Source organism: Hippichthys cyanospilos, chromosome 1 (assembly GCF_059441005.1).
Source record: "Hippichthys cyanospilos isolate Australia breed blue-spotted pipefish chromosome 1, RoL_Hcya_1.0, whole genome shotgun sequence".
NCBI classification, from domain to species: Eukaryota; Metazoa; Chordata; class Actinopteri; order Syngnathiformes; family Syngnathidae; genus Hippichthys; species Hippichthys cyanospilos.
The window spans coordinates 12,087,859-12,109,071 of NC_142369.1; the positions used below are offsets into that span (position 1 = coordinate 12,087,859).

Sequence of the window (21,213 nt, forward strand, 5' to 3'; positions counted from 1 at the left end):
CTGTGTGTTGTGACTTGTGTGAGGTATCCCAGAGCTTTCCGTGCAACGGAAAGGAAACGCAGAACAGGTATATTACTTTGGGAGCGCAACAGTCGACACCCGCTTATTTTTCAACTCCCTCCAAAAACTCTGGCGGACTCCCGTCACCCCCCTGACGCCATAACTCCGGGACACTTCCCTAAAATCCAAGCGGTTACGGTAGCATGAAGGCCGTGCTCATTCTGATGACTCCCTCATTCAGGACTCTTCCGAAAGCAATTACTGTGAGTCTGTGTTTTTATGTGTTTTGGACATCGTAGTTGTCACACGCTGTTGACACTTATATGCATCATACGCTTGCCAACGATCTAACTAGCATATGAAAAGATCGCGACCATGCTTGTTTACCATGCAATAGCTAACGTTAGCATTGATGCACATCCGTTCGCACGGGTTATTTGCGGCCCATTGTTTGTTTAGTAATGGCTAATGCTTATTTCATTTTTACTTTTAGTATGACTCTGCATGTTCATGAAGCTAACCGCTAAATTGAGATAAAGTAGCATGACGCTTAGCTTCATGGCTTGTGAAACATTGCAGTGGGCTTGCTGTTGACCAGCGCTCACATACTTGTAGCCAACATGTTATGATAACAGTACAGTTATATGCATATCATTTGATATGATCAATATATGAGACACACCAGATTATAAGGCGCACTGTCAGCTTTTGAGACAATTAAAGGTTTTTACCTGCGCCTTATAGTGCGTAAAATACGGCACACGTTTGCCTTTGCAAAACGGTATTTCCCAATAAGAAGACAAGGCGCGGTTGTAGTCTTTCCGTTGCAGTGGGTTGGAATGTGCGTGGGGGTCAGTTACCAGGTGTGAGATGCAAGAGTCACCAACTGTAATTTGTACGGGATTTTTTTTTTGCTTTGCTGTATTCAGCCATGTCACTCGGCGGGCAGTCCCTGTGCACCGGGTCTTTAAAACATTCAACTTTGACACAAAGATCAAAACAAATGTAAACAAAGCGTAGACTTTCACACATTATCACACAGCAGGCACCATATTTAGAACCAGGATCAACAGTGTGGACCAGCGAGCCGCCACCAGAGAAGCTCTCTTGGTGAGCCACCTCATCCATCAGTTCATCAGACGTTCCAAAATATTTCCACAAGCGCTCACCATGCTTTCTCACACTAGTTGTGTGAGGGGGCGGGGCGAGCATCAGACAACTAATTGAATAACACCATGCGCATCGCGACAAACACAGTCCCCCAACACACACACACACACACACCCACACACATACAAGTATGTTGTTTCCATACCATGAATGTGACCCAAAGTGGTTAAAATTTCACCATGAAGGAAGCCATTTTGTGGCTTCTCAACTTCGAGATTGTTTTAGCACAAGCGCCACCGTCAGTACAAACACAAATAGCCAGCTAAAAGTTTATTTTTTGACAATCATGAGTCGCCATAAATAAAATCCCTTGCAGACACAGTGACCGCCGTGGCGATGATGTCATTGTGGTTGTTAAATAAAGCGTCGAAAGATGGAAGGCCAGCAAATAAAAGCCTTTTACGACATTCCGACAAGCCCAGTAGGATTGTGGGAATCCTCGCGGGCGTCGCGCTAGCAAAATATTTGGCCGCCGAGTGAGCTTTTCTTTGTTTTCTTTGCTGCCGCCGCCGTCGGCTTCTCGACAACAGCTCAGCCGTGACGACTTCATCACTTTTCCCTAGAAGTCCGCAGCCATCCAACAAGATTTTTCAGGTTCCTTGTTGGAATTAAAGGGAAAAAACTCCAACACACCGTGTTTACGTCTGGCTCATACTTTTTTTTCCAAGTTACAACACACTAGCTGCCACACACACTAGTTTAAGTATTACAAATTGTGTTTTCGCATCATGTGAATCAGGTGTGAAAGCGGTGTGAATCAGGCGCAATATGAAGAAGGTATAGCAAACAAAATAAAAATAGATCCTACATGACATTATGTTCATGCCAGACCTGATTCACAACACTTGTGCACACTACTTTCACACCTGATTCATAGTATCTAGTACACAGTGTTGTAACGTTTCAAACCTTCAACAAGCCAGTTGATGCACATATACCCCAAAGCCTCATAAGTTCTCAATTATTTTTACTATTACTACTATTCAGAATATCATTATCCATAGAAATTGTACATCAGAATTGTACAATTTAACATTAACAAAAGACAGAAGCGATATAAATCACCTGTCAACAAATGTTAACTTTAATTTTTAAAGTTTTTGTACAGGTTATAGGTTAGTCTGAAACTGAAAAAAAAAACTAAAAATTCATCAAAGTGCCTGAAATAAAAAAAAAAGATCATTTTTTATTCTAGAAACATATTAAATCAATACAACAGTAAGTTGTTTTAGAACATTAATACAGGAGCACCAATATCTTAAACATTTCAACCTGAAGAAAAGGTGTAAAGGTTGTCCCGATTATTTTTTCTAAATGACATTAATGGATGTCATTTAGAAATAAATGTTGAGCGCATTAAAAAGTTTAGAACTTCCTCACAGATTTTGACAATGAGAGTGCCACTGCACCACCTTGTGCTGTGGATCTGCAATTACACATCACACAGCAAAAACAAAGCCTGTTCCCTAGGGTCATTCACACCCCCCGGCACTGCACCCCTCTACACCTCCCCGCCCCACTATTTGAGAAGGCATGCCCTAAACGTATGTACGTATAGCATTCACACTTATCATGTGTGAATTGCTTTGAATTGGACATAAACACTGTGTTAAACAGAAAACGTAATTGGAATAGTAGTGAACCACGTTTAAACTATTTTAATTTAGTTTCTACCAAGTTCACATTGTATCCATGCTCAATTTAGACCCGGTTCTCTCCTGATTGATTCAAAACATTTATGTTGCACTAAATGGGACATACATAGAAATTGAACTGGAATAGGTTTTAATCCGGTTCACATTGATTCACAATATCTTCGTCTCTGAATCGGGCGAAAACATATCATGCCAGATTTAAATCTGGTTCATATCTGGATAGAACCTAATTCACATCTCCGTCAAACTATCTTGGAAACATTGTATTAAGAGTGTGTTCACATTGGGTCCCAATTTACCTTTGACCTGATTCACATTGTGTTCAAGTCTGCTTCAGGCCTAGCAAACAATGTCTAAATCATAAAATGTGTTTACATTGCTTTTACACCTTTAGTTTACTCAAAAGGTTTGAATTTGGATGCTACCGCCTTTCACGCCAACAACCTATCATTCCATAATAAAAAGGGTGCACAAAACGGCGTCTTTGTTACCTCCCACAAGTGCCGTGTGTTCCTGGATGCTCCGCAGCGGACTTTGTCCAGCATAAGGGGGGTGCCCTGGAAGGGTCCGATCCAGGTGCCCTGGGGAATTCTCTGGGCGGCACAGATTCCGTACCCCAGGCCGGGAAGGGTACTGGTACACAGACACACCTACGCATACAGAAGCGATTGATGAATGATGAGCACCAAGCAGAAAGTGGCTTCTGTAAGATTTAACAATACGAGGCCCAAATCCTACAACTACCTCAAATCAAGTCACGTGACTCAAGTCTCCGATCTCTAGAAAAGCGCTCACCTCTCGGGGCAGATCTCGAAGCCAGTCGGGAACATCGGGAAGGGTGAGGGGTGCCGGCGTGGCGCTGCTGGTGCCCACCAGCCTCCGCAGGGAGTGAAGCGGTCCATGCATGGGACACTCGCCATTACGGTTGTCCGCACACATATCACAGCCTGGAAGAAAATGTTCAAATTGAGCCCTTTTGCAGTATTTTCATCATTTTATGTCATTTTCTTTCACATCTTTCTCGCAGTATTTTAAGTGAAAAGATCAAACACTCCTGGTAGTGTGATAACTAAGTGGTCGTGCCATTTTGGAGTTTGACATGTTGTCACCATCTGGGAGAAATTTCAGCACCCTAATGCCTTTTTTCAATGCTTTCCCTTTGATGTGAAAAGATTTGATGTAAAGATCAAAGCGTTGGACAAAATACCGACCAAGGTTTAAAGAAGCTTTAGGAAACATTGCATCTCAATCACACTTTCGAATACAGACTGTGTTTGCTGCTTTGTGCTAAACCGGTTCACATATTCCGGTGCAGATTGTGTTCACACATGTCTTCAGTATATCTGCTCCTACCTGGTTCACACATAGTTTCAAAATACTTGCTCCAAACTGTGCTCATGCATCTTTCACGTTAGAAACATCCGACTCGTGTATTCACACCTGGTTTTGACCAATTTCAAACCTGGTTGGCATCTAATTTCACACAATCTGGGTTACAATTCACACATGATTTACAGCATTTTTGAATCTGGGTCTGTTGAGTCTCCACTATGTGAACAATGTGGTCACAGGGTTGTTGTTGTTTTCATGCATAGTTTACTCCTGATTCAGGTATTCACACTTGATTCACATCAGTTTTGAACCTGTGTCACACTAACTGGTGTTTATGAAGCTTTTGCAAATAATTTACAATCGCTTCATAATGTACACCTGGTTCACATCTCATTCAAGTCAGACTCTTAACAGTTTCAAACTTGGTTCACGCTACCTGGTCCACTTTGTGTTCACTGTGTTTTCTGAATGTTGCAGAAGCTGTTGTTCATTCAAATACAGTTTTGTTAGTTTTTAATGTTTGCTTTGGCTGCATTGAAGTCATTCCTGACATATTTCCGCCCCGAGCGATGCGGCGCGTCGGGGTGAAAAGCATCGGTCGCAGCTCTGCAGCGTGATGAAGTGTGACACTAATTGACACCAATAATTGACGCACTGATTATTATCTGGACTAAAAAAATCCCAGTAGGAAGTCCCGCTTGTTTTCTTTCGCGTTTTTCCCAAAATTGAAATAACGGCGGAGCAGGAAGAGTGACGGCCGCTGACGGATGAAGTCATGAAGTACGCGGCCATGGGTTCTTAATGCTCCGCTTAACGGGAACAATGTCAAACAAACATTCCCACTTTGAGGAACGCGGGAAACTTTGGGAGTTGACGTAGTCTCAATCGAATCTCACGACAATCACAGACCTGTCTCCGTGTTGTCTAGCAACAACACTTAAACACATACATTTACTACGTGATAACAACTGCAAGGAGAATACGCATTCACACTGTGTGTGTGTGTGTGTGTGTGTGTGTGTGTGTGCATGCACTGTTACGATTTTAATGTTAAAAAGCAAAAGATATTCTTTTGTATTACAGTATATTACATGATAATGTAATATTTTTGTGATTTATAATCAACATTTCTTAATGGATAAACGAAATGTTGTGATTCATTAATTTATTCTCTTCATGAATCTATTTATTTTGCAGAAAAAAAAAACAATCTAGATGATTTGAATTGGTTGTTTAAAAAGCTGGGTTATGTTTTTTATCCTCAATGCATTTGTTGATGAATAAATTACAGTTCTTGACCAATAATTCCAAAATATTAATTAAACAAAACATGTTCATGCATAATTTACATTTCTGGATTCATAAAAGTATTTTGTTAAATCCTACATACCTTTATGGTGGTGAATAAATTATACTTTTATGAATATTTTAGTAATTGAATACAACCTGTTTGCACTTGAATTAGTAATATTTCCTGAATAATAGATGGATATATTTGATTTAAAATATGAAAATAAAAGTGAAAAATTTTAATTTCAAAATTAATTATTTTTAAAAAACTGCTTTAAAAAATGCTATAAATTGAAAATCTGTTAGTGGTTGATGAATACATGTAACTTAGTGTTATACTAAAAAAAACCAAACAAACAGAATCTGGTTTCGTTGGTCAATTGGCGACAAATCCAGGTGCATCGTGGGACGCGTAGTTGAAAGGAGAATAAAACGCAAAAATGAAAATGAATCAATTAAAACAAAGTATCATTCAACCGTCATCAAATCCACCGTATTCATTCTAAATGTAACCTTATCGTGTGAGTGGTGATGTCATGTGACCTAAGTAGAATGTTACCTACAGTATATTATTATTATTTTCTGTGTGTGTGGGACTGCTTTATTTACACACTAAACACTTCACTTTCACACACACACACACACACATGCGCGTGGCCCCCCGGGACCTCCATATGGTTGTGTTGGGATGATAAATAGCGTTCCGCTAGATCGATCTCCCCCCTTCTCGTCCCCCTCATCACCGAGCACATCCCCCACTTTGTGCCCCTCTACGCCCCCCGCCTCCTCAACACAAAACTATATGCAGCAATTAATTCCCGCTTGTCCCGCCATCCCTCATCGGGCCTGCCGGCACGTATCGACGCAGATTACTGCTGATGAACCGTTTTATCACAAACACACACATGCGTGCGTAAACACACACACACACACACACACACACATCTTCATCATGTCACTTTCATGACAACTTTCGACACGGCAAAGACGTGAGCGTAAACACACATGAAGAAAATCGTCAAGACAATTAAATATTGGGTTTGTGTTTAAGTGACTTTAGATGTAGTGTAATGTGATTTTAAGATGCAAAAAAATACAATTGTGTAATTTAAAAAAAAATACATTTTTGGCATGTGTGTGTGTATTTAAATAGCATTTTTTGTTACGGATGAATAATGATATGGTTCTATTAAATACGCAGTGTTCACATTCAATGACGCATTAAGTGCAGATTATTCATTTTGCTGATCAATAATTTGAAAGTGAAATTTGATTGTTAATCAATCAGAGCTCGGGGCCACTGACCTCTGATGTCACATCAAAAAAAACTCGCCATCATTTCAAAAATATGTATTTCCTTTTGACTTTTATACAGTTTATTGATAGAATTTGAGCATTGAAGTTTTTTTTGAAGAAATAGATGAATTTTCCTCTGCTTTTGGTTATTCTTTTGTCAATGTTTTTTCAACTAAATACTTGGAGAATGAAAAATTTATACAGACTGTAGTCAGCCAGTAGGAATGAAAATGAATTTGAGTAATAAAACATGTAATAATGTTAAAATGGCATTTAATTTTATTATCATTACCATATTAGCAAATATGTATTCTCAACTTAAATTAAATAAAATTTTGTATACATATGTTGGGGAGTAGATTTTGCAAACATCAAAATAAGTCAAACAAAAGTTAATTTTGAGGAATCAAATACTTCATGATATATTTCAAATCTTAAAAATATCTAAGTAAAAGATTGTTGGAAAAACATATTGTTCATTATTAAAAATGAAAAACAAAACTAAAGAATAAAATTCTTTCGGCTTGTAATATTTGCTAATTAAGTAAAAGAACTTTAAACTTAACTTAAAACTTATGCACGACAGAGCCAAACAAAATCACTTCATGAACAGAAAAGTCAATGAAATAGTTACAAAATATGATGTAATTACATTTCAAATGATGAATGAATTAAAATGAAGACTTAAACTACACGACAAAAATTAATTTCATACATGAACAGATCTGCAGACGAAATAATAATGATTATTTACAGCCTGTTGGCTCCGGGTCCCAATTCAAACGGTGCGGTCCTTATGTCGGCGCTATCCTACACGCGTGCGCGTGTGTGTGCGTGTGCGTACATACGGTTGTTGACGTCCGCGCCGTGGCTGCTGACGGGAATGATCTCCATCCTTTGCTGTCCGTACAGGAAGTAGTCCAGCTCCTCGGCCGTCAGCTTCATCTTGCCCGCCGCCTGCACGGACGTCAAGGTCTTGCCGCCTTCGTCGCCGCCGCTCTTCACGCTGGACGACACCACGCCGACGCCCCCGCAGCTCTGCTCCTTCACCTGCAGGAGGCGTCCCGCCGCGGTGTTCTCGGCAGGGGGGGCCACCCCCGCCGCGTCCCCGCCGGGACCCCCGGGGCCCGCCGGAGCCAGGGCTTGCCCATAGAGCGCCATGTGCTGGGCGAGGGGAAGTTGGGCGACCGCAACGGAGGAGGAGGAGGCGGGCGCCAGGGCGGCGGCGGCGGCCCCCGACGAGGAGGTGCAGTGCAGGGGGCCCGAGGGTGTGGGTAAAGGGGGCTTGAGCGGCGTGTGCGGGAAAAGCTGCTGCCAGTGATGCAGGTACGAGGACGCGTCCACTTTGAGGAAGGCCGAGGCCGCCGTCGCCGCCGATGCCTCGCCCGGCTTCAGCATGGCGCCACGCCGTCTGCGCGGGGAGACATGACAACTGTCAGTCATCTGCGTCTCACACACATTTCACCTCACTCTCATTTCGTGTGAAATTTAACATGCAATATTTTTGTCCTAAAATGTCATTTTATGACAGATAAGACTTTTGTATTTATATGTATTTGGCTTAAGTATATACATAATCAATGAGGTTGGATATAAATTAATATAAGATACTATATTTAATGACATACTTTATTTAAAGTCACGAACGGTATAGTAGTGAATTTCCCCTCAAAATAGTCACGTTAACTGAACATCATTGTAATAGAAATAATTACCCGTCCTTTTTCATTTAATGCACAGAAAATGTGGATTGGATGTAATTACGGCATAAATATAATAGAATTTCATGATGACATTAGTACATCACTCAATTCCACGACGCAAAAACTACAGAAAACACATCTGTAGTGTAGCTTTGAAACCCTTTTGATTGATGAAGGATAAATATTTTAAATTACATACAAACACGTATACAACATATTTGAAAAAAAGGATGCATTCTAAAGGTCAGAACAATGACAAAATGCGTGAATGCAAAGTATGCATGAAATATAAATAAAATACATTCGTCCTATTTGATTCAGTAAGTCATAAATGTCATACTGAATATAGGAATAAAATAGCTAAACACTTAATGAAGACTAACAGTGAAAAAAGGCCTCATTTAAATATCCATGCCGCAATTAAGTGTAAAACACTACTGTCCTATTTCTTTTAAATCAATCGATATGTTGTTTATCAGAAATTTATCATAAACAATTATGAAAATATTGTTTCTATGTCTAGATCATTCCACATGTGCTTCAAAGCTTTCACAACAAAAACCTACAAATCAACTTGTCAAAAGTCGGCACATGGTTTTTCTTCAAGCATATATTAAAAAATGAACATGAATCAAGAACTTTCAAATTTTGCTGCATGTATTTAAAAAAAAAAGGAGGACGTGAGAGGGTGCTGCATTTGTTCCATTTTGTACGACCTTCTTGACTTTTTTTTTGTCAACTTGTGAATTGATCCTTCACAAAAGCAATAAAATATCATAAAAGCGTGTCGACGCTGTCAATTGTGTCCAATTATTAAAACCGTCACGTGTTCATTGAGTCGACAAAGTTTTTGCATGTCGAAGCAAAAACAATGTGACGCTGGCAGTAAAATATAAAATTAAGAAATTATGAAAAAAGAGCAAAAAAAAAAAAAAAGTGTGTCATAACAATAATAATGAAGATATTCATAATAAGCTTACCGGTGCGGTGAGGCTGTGCGCGTGTGCGGCTGAGGAGCGCTGATGTCCGAACTCGATTCTTCTTCTTCATGGAGGAACACTCACTCCACACACACACACAAACACACACACACACACACACACACACTCTCTCTCTTGCTCTCTCTCACTCTTCAACCCCAAAGAAGAAGAGGAGGATGAAGAGGAGGAAGATGATGTGTCCTCCGCAGCCAAAAAAAGCAGCACATGACCATGCGCCGCACGCGCCCCCCTCTCTCTCTTTTTCTTGGACCTACGACACACACACATGCACACACACACACATTTTCCCCGGTGGAGCGCAGCCTACATGTGAACTTTGAACTTGCATACTGATGCAAAAAAAAAAAAGAATGAAAAGAAAACTTGACTTTGTTTCTCATTAACAAAAAAGTTGGAAGACAATTTCATTTTTAAAATGATAAAGAACAGGAGGACATGTTCATTTGCATACTAGGCCCCTCCCACCAACCTGTTTGTTGGAAGGCCAATTTAATCGCTAGAGATCAGCTCTTTTCAAATTGACCAGTTTTTGACCATGTGCTTGATTCCACGTGAACCTATTACTACATAGGAAAATAAGAATTTCTTAATCTGCAAAAATCTGACAAATTTTCAGCAAAAATCGACCGATTTTCCTTCCTAACATAAGGTTAAACACAGGTGGACAGAGTGTTGTAAAAGTCAGATACTCTGCCTGAATTACATTTATTTGGTGTTGTGAAAGCTATTGGACCAAAGACATTTCAGTCAATGTCATATCGATATTTTTAAATTAATCATCCGATGAATTGATTATTGGAATTTTCTTCTGCGACATTACAGAATTAGTATTAGTATTGGCCTAAAAAAATCCATAGAGGTTGGCACTACTTTTTATGAGTCAAGAATTCAACTAATGAGTTCAATTCATGTCATGGCAAAGCTCGTAACTCAAATTACGCATATGCCAAATTTCTCTGCGGAAATGAACTGAAATGCCATTAATCTGATTCAAAACCCTAAAATAACACAAAATAAAATAACAAGGAAAAATAGCACAGTAAAGTGAACCCCTGCTGCTATATAGATAAAATCACAAATAGCAAAAATCCATGAATAATTAACATTTCTTATTTGACATGGAAAAGCCTCTTTAAAAATGTGAATACTTGGAGGATCAAGTCCAAAAAAACATTTTTCAGAATATCAGGGACATGTTCCCAGATGAAAAGGGAAATCCCAGAAGACCAAACAGCAAATACACGGGCTTCCCTATTAAAACATAAAAAAAAAAAAAAAATGAATGTAAAGAAAAAAAATGGTTTTATTACATGTTATTACTGTCTGTGCTGTGGTATTCATGTTGTTGACCCGTCTTTTATAGAGTGGGCCTAGTGCGTAACATCAGAGGATTTTGAGTTTCTTAGTCTGAATGTGTGAGCGTGAGTGGCAGTTGTGGTCAACAGCAGCTCTTTGTGAGTACTTACGTAAAGTAAGAAAACAAATGCTGCGCACAACTTATTTAACACCATGATCAGAAAAGAACAATGAATGCGAAGCAGTTGAAAATGAATAGCTACAAAGTGAAAAACTGATTGTACGTTCTGGTGAGTCGCACCCCTGGTGAGTCGCACCCCCTGGTGGCATCAAAAGTTACAACATGTGTTTATTTTTATTTGACAAGCTGACCACGTTGTCGAACTTTTTTCTCCCTCTTAATTCTTCCTGTTTGACGCACGCTATTTGTCGTGAAGATTATTACTATTATTACTTGCTGATTGTTATTATTAGCCTGATTGGCCTTGACTTCCTTAGCAACGTGTGTGTGTGCGTGCGTGTGTTTGTGTGTCTGTGCAAGTGTGTATGTGTGTGTGTGCATGTGCACACGCAGACAAGACAGATTACAGCTGAGCTCATTGTGTTTTTGGGTCGGTCTTGTTATCCGCGACCCGTAGCTTGCTAGCAGTCTGCAACGGGCGCACACACACACACACACACACACACACACACACACAAGCATACACATACACACTTGTACCCATACATACGCAGCACATCAGTCAGCAAGCGCAGGCACGGATAAGGACACGGGCTAAACGGCGGAACACGTAAAGGCGTTTGTTGTTATGACTAGCGTCGGCGTGACAGCCGCCATCCGTCATCCTGGCGAGCGGCTCTGGATTGATAAGGAACAAAAACACAAACACGCCAGCGTCTCCGCATGAACTCTCGACGGCCCAAAAGACACTTTTTTCACTTTTTTTGCAAGAATGCTGGCTAGCAGGCAGGAGGGAGGGAAGGAGGGAGGTCGACCCCGGCGTGTCGCTGGCGAATCACATTTTAGCTGGCTAGCTTTTAAACATACAAACATGTCATGATTAACATGACATGTGAAACGGTTGATTGTTTAGAATGTCAGGAAAGTAGTCAATAAAAAAATGTTAATAAAAAGGATAAGTGGACTCGGTATGTTTCCCTGAGGGATGCCACATTCCATATCATTCAAATCATTGCATCTCAAAAGAAGAAAAACAAAGTAAAAGCAACTCACCCATTTCTCATGTCATGCGATTTTTTTATTTGACAACAATCCTGTGTGGAACAAAAACACAACTTTTAAGTCACCATTGTTATTATTTCAATATTCAAACCCAAATGTAAGTCTGCTTGGGAAGCGAAGAAACTAAGTATTTCATTGGGTAATATTACTATGCATATGACAGTAAAATCTTGAATCAAATGTAACAAAAGTAACTTAAAACTAAGTAAAAGTAACTTAAAAGAGTAACTTAAAACTAAGTAACAACAAGTAACAATACTGTATTAGTTTAATACAACTCACAACATAGTAACTTATGTAAATAATGTTTTTGTTACAACAAATTAACACAACTAACATCAAACTCGGTAAGTAGGTTATGGTTAGTGATTTAGTTTGTTTGTAACTTTGATTGTTAGTTGTATTTATCACATGAATATTTACAAACACATGGAATGTAACAGGACTGACTTAACTTATACAGTATACTTGAACAATTATGTCACACAATTAACTTAACAAGTAACGTAAATGAGTAAAATAAATCGTTGCACATCTTGTATACCTGTAACAAACTAAAGAAACAAAAGTCATGTAACGTGAACAATTTTCGCAAAAAGTAGTTCACCAATTTTCGCAATGTTGTATTTGAACTTTTGTTACCATTGTGAGATATTTTGACACTTTACAAATGAACACGAGTAAGAAAATACTCATCTATTATTGTTGTTTTTAAAAATAAGGTGTGGCTCAGTTGTAGTTTTTAATGAATGGTCCGGTGGTTGTTTTTCATTACGGAAAAAAACAAAAAACAAAAGCACAACAAAAAAAACGTTAGGTTGTGTGTGAAACCCACACAAAAAAAAAAACATATTTTCCTGCAGCAGTGTGATAGGGTGTGTGAAGTGTGTGTTGTGTTGTTTTTGTGTTGTCTCGGAGGAAGCAGCGGGAGGAGAATTAGCTCTTTTCACGCATTGATTAATGACTTTTCCACAGCCCAGCGCATCGGCCGATCGATGAATTAACTGCCCAAATTCATCATTTTCTACAAGGAAAGCTAATTATTTGCACACAAAAACAACTTATTAACAAGCAAACACACATACATACACACCGCTCCGATCTCCGCGTCAACTTTAACCCCCGGACGCACACGTCACCTGGAAATAAAACACCCTCATGCCTAAAATAAGAATAAAAAAACATATAAAACAGGATAAAAAAGTATACTTGAGCACCACTAGGATACCGAGTAACAAGAACAACTCCCATTGCACAATTCACACAAACGTTCAATTCATACTAACAAGCGCTTGGCCACAGATCTAAAAATATTTATTCAACAAAACACAAATGAAACGCAACTGACATACTGTAAAAACCCAACTAACATAAAACGATAACATCAAAAAAATAACACAGCCTTTCAACTATTAAGAAAACACAGCGTAATCCAACTGATGTCACACAGTTAACAAAACAAGAACCGTAACACAACTAATGTCTGTAATGTAACACAAATATATATAAACAAATGCATCACTTTGAGGTCAACTAGCAAGGCCGACGTGTTGCAAGTGCGACAAGCACAGGGATAATTATGTCTCTTTTCTTTACATTTCTGAAAATCTTGCCACTTGACCATCACAAAATTTCTTGAAAAAAAGAAACAATAGTGCGAAGCTGCATGGCAATGTTACTTACATAAATAAACTCACAGAAAACCAATGTCTCTCACTAAAAGTAACATAAACTCACAGAAACAGAATTAACACAAGCTAAATTTACTACAGGATGAGTAACATATGTAGGACAGCTAGAAACTTTACACAAGTCACTTCATATTATTCATAAACAATGAATGTGAAACAATTAACAATAAAACAGAAAACCATGAATTTAAAACATAATTTGCGTAGCACAACTAAAGTTAACCCAGCTAGCTAACTTGATTTCCACACTGGATGTATGAAGCAATAAAACAAACCTAACAGAACAAACTAACAGAAATGACTCACTAAAAATTGCAACGACACACAACTACAACCTAAAAAAAACACACAAACAGACAACCCAATGATAAAGCAACTAACATAGCTCATCATGCAACTCGAGTAACAAAAACAAAAAAAAATAAGCCAACTGGCATTCCCTAGTACAACTAAACCATAGCTAATGGCACACAATAGAAAACAATTAACAAAAGACAACAACAATATTAACATAACACAATAATACTTCATGAAGTAACAACATATGTAGCACAACTAACAAAAATCAATTAGCCTAACACAACCCAAAAACAGCAAAATGAGCTCTAGCTTGCGTGTGTACATCGCATCATATACCTAGGAATAAATGTGTGCGTCTGTGTGCGTGTGTGTGTGCGCGTGTGGTTAGGGTCCTGTTTGACATTCAATTAAAACATTTACATTCCTGCTTAATTAATTCAGTGGACGGCGGCGAGAAAAGACGAATGGATGGGTCGCTTTGACAGGAGGCCGATAAAACTACACGCACACACACTGTGTGTTGTGTGTGTGTGAGTGTGTGCATGCTTTAAGGTCACCGCAGGCTGACTATTATAATTCATGTGCATTGACAGATATTCATCAGGGAATTTTATTCTCTTTTGCAACTTTGCTTCCCTTGAACACAGTATTAAAAAAAACTACATTCAATCTTCAATTTCAGGTAAATGCAGTTGATACCTTATTCTTCCTTCGATTACTATTTGTTGCAATACCACCACTGAGAGTTCAAACAAAAACAACGAGCTCCTTTTTGCGCCGCTTTAAATACAACAATTGTACATTTGACCTTGCTCAGCTGGTTGAATGAACTCGAAGGAAAAAGAAAAACTGCTTTGAGCGCATTCAATGTTCCACTGGCTAAGTGTTCGCTGACTGCTCACAATGTGGGAAATCTGAAATACACTGAAATTAATCCGCAACAATTGTATAATTTATGGCTATGAACACAAGGAAACCTGAAGAATGTACAGATTAAATTTATTCTGTTTTGCTAGTTTTTACATTGTCGCCAAGAATTTGATCCTACAATGGAGGTGCGTCCTATATCTGGAGAATCCCGGTATTTTAAACCAATCAGAAGCATGTGCCTGAACTCTCTTTATCTGTGTTGCCTGACGCTTTAGGCACAGTTGAAAAACCCTGATCGTGTTCAAGTGCTCAATTTTAGGGCATTGAATTACTAAATCAAAGTTTTTGAATGGAGAGCACAAAGTAGAGCAAAAGAATATTTCCAAACGCATTAAAAAAACTGTTTTTACCTCAGCAACATTTATGCTAATGCTAAGTGATTAGTGCTGGACAAGTCAGTGTGTTATGACAATCAACGTTAATTGTCATGCTAATCTATGCTCACTTTGTTATGACATCATCGGCGTGATTGCTAAAACTAAACTGCCTGATTGAAAACTAGATTAACATCTCAGTGTGTGATGACATCATCAAGTCATGCTACAGAACTGACAAGTGGATGAGCAAGTTTGTGTGATGACGTCATCATCATCATGATGGCTAGGTGCTAGATGAGAGCTGAACCATACCAAGGTTATGACATGATTAACAACAAAGAAGATGAAATGCCAGCAAATGTTACACCATCATAATTAAGACGAAAGCTGAGCTACATGAGTGATGACGATGCAAATAGGTGTGATGACGTCACCAGCATTCAAGCTAATGCTAAACTATATGATGAACAGTGACTGTTAGATGCATTGTCGACTTGAGACAAATGACAAGTATTCCGGCACTTTGTAATTGTTGATAAATGTCCACATCCGCTCACCTCGTTTCCTTATTTCACTGCTTCCTCGAGGTGGGCGGAACTTGTCAGCCGGTGGGGAGAAGAGGAGAAGGGTGGCGGGGGATGCTTTCTGATGACGTGCACGGCAATGACGCACTGTATCCCGGCCATCCTTCCAGCTGAGCGCCGCTGCAGAGATTCCGCCGCTCCGGAACCAGATGGAGACTCGCTCGATGCTGCTGCTGTCCGCCCTGCTGCTTCTGAACGCCGCCTGCCTCCCCTCGGCGGCGGCTTCGCGGAGCGGTGTCAGCGGACCCAAAGTCACAGAAAAGGCACGTGTTAGCATTTGTGTGTGTTGTTAGCATTTCTCCGTGTTGTTAGCATGATCCGTACGTGTGCGCGCGCAGCTTCACACTTGAGCCCGCGGGCTTTCCCGCCAACTCACGTCCCGCGCTTAGTAATGCTTGGGTGGTTATCGCGATGACAAGCGAGATATCTGAAATATTTAGTTTGGGTAAAAAACTAAATAAAAAAATTGAATATCTATTAAAGTACTACAGGATACTGTATGTATTTTTTTGATAAGAAAGATTGATTGCTATTTCTAAACTAAATGGCATGCTTGGTCATTATTTTACAAAAGTTAGAGATTTCGAAAGGGTTACTTACCGTATTTTTTGCACTTCAAGGCGCACCGGATTATAAGGCGCACCCTCAATTAATGACATATTTTAAAACTTTTTCCAATCACAATATGTAGTTGTACTCAATTGTACTCAATTTGTACTCAAATAATAACTCTAAACTCATAATAACTAGCATAATAACTCAATGTCAATATAACCAACCTTGTTCAACTGTAAACACACAAAAGAAACAGGTAAAGCTTATTTCGTCAGTTTATTCCTCATCTACGAATCACAATCTCAATATTGATCCATATATAAGGCGCACCATCAGCTTTTAAAAAAAGAAAATACGGCTTTTCGGTGCGCCTTATAATGCGTAAAATACGGTATTTAAATAAAAAATGTAGTTTTCCACAAAATATTTATTTATTTATTTACTTATTATTAGATTTTTTAGATTTATCTTTATTAGATTTAAGATTTCAAATCAACTCAAATTTTATTTGTACAGCCCCGAATCACCGACGTCTCAAAGGGCTTCACAGGTGAAAACAGGTCGTATCGAGATTTCTTTTGCAAAAAAGAAGGCGTACAAAGACATCTTTTCGTTATAGGTACACAACAGCATCCCCTGCTGAAAGCTCCCAGAAGGGGAAAGATAAACTCAAAAACCCCAATTTGGGGAAAATCAGAAACCTTCAGAAGGTAGTTGTTGTTGTTTTTGTTTTTTTTTGCTAAAGAATGATCGCTTACTATTTCTAGAATAATAGCATGGTTGCCCTTTATTTTACAAGAGTAAAATTTAAATTTTGGGGGAAAAAAAATTCTTTTCAAAAAGTAATTTCCCCTCCTAAAAAAGAACAGCAATAAAATGTCTTTCACTTGTTGATTGACAGCTTTCATGGCTTGCAATTTGTGCTGTTGTTTTGTGTGTATGTGTGTGTGTACGTGTGTGTGCAGGTGTTTTTTGACATCACCGTTGCTGGTCACGAGGTGGGTCGCATCGTCATCGGCCTCTTTGGAGAGGTGGTCCCACTCACTGTCAATAATTTTGTCGCCCTGGCAACTGGAGAGGTAAGATCATGGACCATTGTGTTTCTATTAAATGAAATCCTAAGTGTATCTGTGTGTGTTAATGTAGAAAGGCTACGGCTACAAAGGCACAAAGTTCCACCGGGTCATCAAAGACTTCATGATCCAAGGAGGAGACTTTACTGCCGGAGACGGAACCGGAGGTACCACCGGCACCATGTTAAAAATAATCACATGCTAATGCTATCACGCGATCAAACATCACTTTGTGTTTTTATCATTGACAGTTGATGATGATGATTTGCCAAGCATGCCCATGCCAGCGAACAAATCCTGATTGGGTTCGTAACTTAATAACATACAGTAAATAATGTCCCGAAAAATAAATAAAATTAGACCTAAATGGTAGACAAAGAAAACTGAATTAGCGCTTTATCTATATAATAATGTATTCATACATATTTTCTAAAACACATATCAAATGGCTTAACTTAAGTAGAATCTACGATTGCATTGCGACCAATGGTACAATCTGGGTCAGTTATTGTCCACTTTGTGTTATAAATCCGGGGTAAATGGTCCTCGTGTCAGGACACTAATAAATGTATGCTTTTGGGAGCATGGAATAAATGGGAACTGGAAGCTTGTACACCCCTTTGTTTTCCACAGGAATTACGTTACAAGCTGCCATGCATATAGTCCATTGCAAGCATTTGTTTCAAGTTCTAGTGATGGTGAAAAGGAATCAGTATAAGATGACATTAACTTGATGATGCTAATGCTAAGCTACGATTCTCGCTGTTGTCCAGGTCACAGCATCTACGGGACAACATTTCCTGATGAAAACTTCAAACTGAAGCACAGCTCAGCGGGATGGGTATGTCACTGACATACATTGTAAATATATATATTTTTTTTAAATACAATTTATACACTACTTAGCATGAAGCTTGTCTTGATTTACAAAAAAAAGCTCAACTATTACTTGTAACAATGGTTTTGAATCAAGATGTGTAATGTTTTCATGCTGGCTACTTATTTCAGTCAGTTAGCGATTTCAAAATGCTAAAACATTTTGAGCTAACATGCGTCATTAGCATAGGTTTTTTCATATATAATTTATATGAAGCACATAGTTGACCGTGCTATTACAAAACCTTTCAGCTCACTAATTTTTTGGAACACTGGGTCAGGAATTGAAACATATATTTGATCATCTCCCTCAGATTTCACTCACAAGACTAATATGCCAAGGTAGCACTTCAGTTATTCAGCTAGTCTGTCAACCAAACTATGTGCTTGACGATTTAGGGACGCATTCAGAATCCCAAAGCTTTGTTGAAGTTTTTAAATTTTTTAAATTTGAAAAGTTTTCATACTTTACATATTTAAGACAAAGATTACTGCAGTACACCTTATGCAGTAACTGTACTGTAGTTTCACGGAGAGCCGCGGTTATATTAGCGGCGTCTGGACGTCTATTTAAAGTGAAACTGTAGCTAACCAAACATGATGATGATCAGATTTTAGACTTGAAATTCCAATTTTTTTTTTACAAAATAAATGTAGGTAAGAGATTTATAACGCTCCAGTGAAGCCTTTTTCCTCCTCTCCCTTGCGTTTATCCCACTGCAGTGTGAGTTTCATGAGGGAGATGGGTATTCCTGCAAGACACATGATTGGCTCCCGCCGCAACCGTCAACCAATTAGGGCAGCGGTAGCTACAATTCTGGGGCGGGAGTAGATTACAACTCCTGCCCTGTTTGTCTGTCATGCATTAAGCCTTCACAGCACGTCTCCCTGCAATATATAGTTTTGTTTAGTTTTTTTTAATCCGCAATACATATTGTTTGCAATAAAAATGAAATATATGAATTATGTTGTTTGTTTTGTTTGTTTTTTTACAGTATTTAGTATTATAGTGTTTATGAGAATAAAGCCCTTTTTTCATTGGAGAGAACTAAGTTGTATTTTTTGTTTTTGTTCCAGGTAAGCATGGCTAATGCCGGCGCAGACACCAATGGTTCGCAGTTTTTCATTTTGGCCACCAAAGCACCCTGGCTGGATGGGAAACATGTCGTTTTTGGAAAAGTCTTGGATGGCATGGTGGGTCCAAACACATTCATTATGCTAAGGAATATGAATAATGTAATTAAAAAGCGTTATGATGTAATTCGACAGTCTGTGGTGCACACCATTGAGCTCCAAGACACCAACGACAGAAACCTGCCATATGCTGAGTGTGTTATCGTCAACAGTGGACGCATCGCCGTCAAAGAGCCCTTTAGCGTTGATGTGGATGGATGGTAGAGGAACAAAATACTCATTCTTTTTTCAAAAGAATCTTCAAGGATAAATGTGAAAATTACACATTACTTGTTTGGTAAAGGGCTAGCAGCAACATGCTAGCAACTGTTTTCATCTTTGAAATCATTTGGTATTTAAACCCCATCTTTTTTTTATGTTCAACAGCATAACGTAGCACAAGATTATGTAGCAAAATATCTGGAAAGTGTCATTTTTAAACAATTTTGTATGTTGTTCATTTGTTAGCAAGGTTGCGGCACATTGCTAGTAGCACTATCTGCAATTGTTTACAAACTGACTAACAACCATTAAGTCTTTTAATTATTCTTGTTCAAATTTCAACCTCTTAAATGTTATCTTTTTTTTATCTTCCCCCAAAAATCCACATGTAATATTTTGTAATTGGAGTTACAGTAAGGTGCAAAAACTAAACATTCTTTGTTCACAAGCAAGCATGCTAGCAGGGGGTGTTAGTATTAAGTTGTGTATTGTGTATGCTTTCCTTTAGCCTCTTGATTGTTTTACTTAAAGGAGAAATCAGCTTAAAAGTATTATTTACCATATGATCTATGTGTCCCTATTAGTCTTTAAATGGTATTCTGATGAATATTTTTCATATGCATGATATGAATTAAGCAGAAAAATTTCACCGGTTTTAATTAATCTCAGGGGGCAGCCATTTTGCTTAATGCTGTAGCGTGAAAATGACATCACAGTTTCTCAGGCTCAGGTAACTACCAAGCACAGCTCAGGTGTTTTCTGAGCTTGGTCATTTGACATTTGCAAGTAAGCCATGAACTGTGATGTCATTTTCAGCCGACACCAGGTGACAAAATGGCTGCCCCCTTACATGAATTAAAAGCAATGGATTTTGTTGCTGCGTTAACCCGAACCCACCACAAACACAAAGGTTATTACTGTGTTATATTGTGGGGTTGTGCAGAACAGATTACTATAAAATAATAATTTCCGAGTTTGACCTCCTTTAGCACAAAGTGTTGTAAACATTAAAATCATAAAAGTAAACAATTTATCAAATATATTTATTTTCTAACATTATCAATGCACAAAATTGATCACTGTTGAATTTTAAGGTTTTGTTGGCGCTCTGATGTTTGACAGCTGCATTTAGCTGTCTTTGCTATGCATTCACAATATTAACTTTGAAAAATAAAATGAAAACATATGCAAACTGTAGCGACACACATACAAAAAAATCATATCACATTAAATGTTTACGCAAAATGATGCTAACTAGCATGTTAGCGTGCCACTTCACTGTGCTCCTTTTCTAACCACTATCATACTGTGAATGTCATCTATGATGTCATCAATATAATCACTTTCTTCCAACCACAGTGTATGCTTTTATTATCAATATAAATTGTTATTGTGTTGTTGACAATAAAAGTCAGTGCCAAACAAACCACCTTGTTTCCCCATCTTTTCAATTAATTGTTTTTATATGAATTTATTATAGTTTGGTTAGCAATTTTGATTATACAA

At 38.6% G+C, this 21,213-nt stretch overlaps 2 protein-coding genes across 3 annotated transcripts in view; one reads left to right on the forward strand and one right to left on the reverse strand.

Moving 5' to 3' along the window:
- Nucleotides 1-16,131, reverse strand: part of prdm6 (PR domain containing 6) — a 34,295-nt gene extending 18,164 nt beyond the window's left edge. Inside the window, exons 1-6 of one of the 2 annotated variants that reach the window (XM_088421973.1) lie at nt 15,782-16,131; nt 11,978-12,018; nt 9,427-9,697; nt 7,592-8,154; nt 3,621-3,772; nt 3,317-3,475 (exon numbers count right to left, since the gene is read on the reverse strand). In XM_088421973.1, coding sequence (XP_088278099.1) covers nt 3,317-3,475; nt 3,621-3,772; nt 7,592-8,141 — 861 coding nt within the window. In that variant the 5' untranslated portion in view covers nt 8,142-8,154; nt 9,427-9,697; nt 11,978-12,018; nt 15,782-16,131. The remainder of the gene's footprint in view (nt 1-3,316; nt 3,476-3,620; nt 3,773-7,591; nt 8,155-9,426; nt 9,698-11,977; nt 12,019-15,781) is intronic. The other variant, XM_088422046.1, reaches the window with a different exon arrangement.
- On the forward strand, nt 15,864-20,993 carry ppic (peptidylprolyl isomerase C). The gene is made up of 6 exons (XM_088424677.1): nt 15,864-16,071; nt 17,329-17,442; nt 17,510-17,603; nt 18,210-18,277; nt 19,390-19,506; nt 19,582-20,993. Exons 1-6 carry the CDS (start codon nt 15,958-15,960, stop codon nt 19,708-19,710), a joined length of 636 nt encoding a protein of 211 aa, XP_088280803.1. The 5' UTR covers nt 15,864-15,957; the 3' UTR covers nt 19,711-20,993.
- The last annotated feature ends 220 nt before the right edge of the window (nt 20,994-21,213 follow it).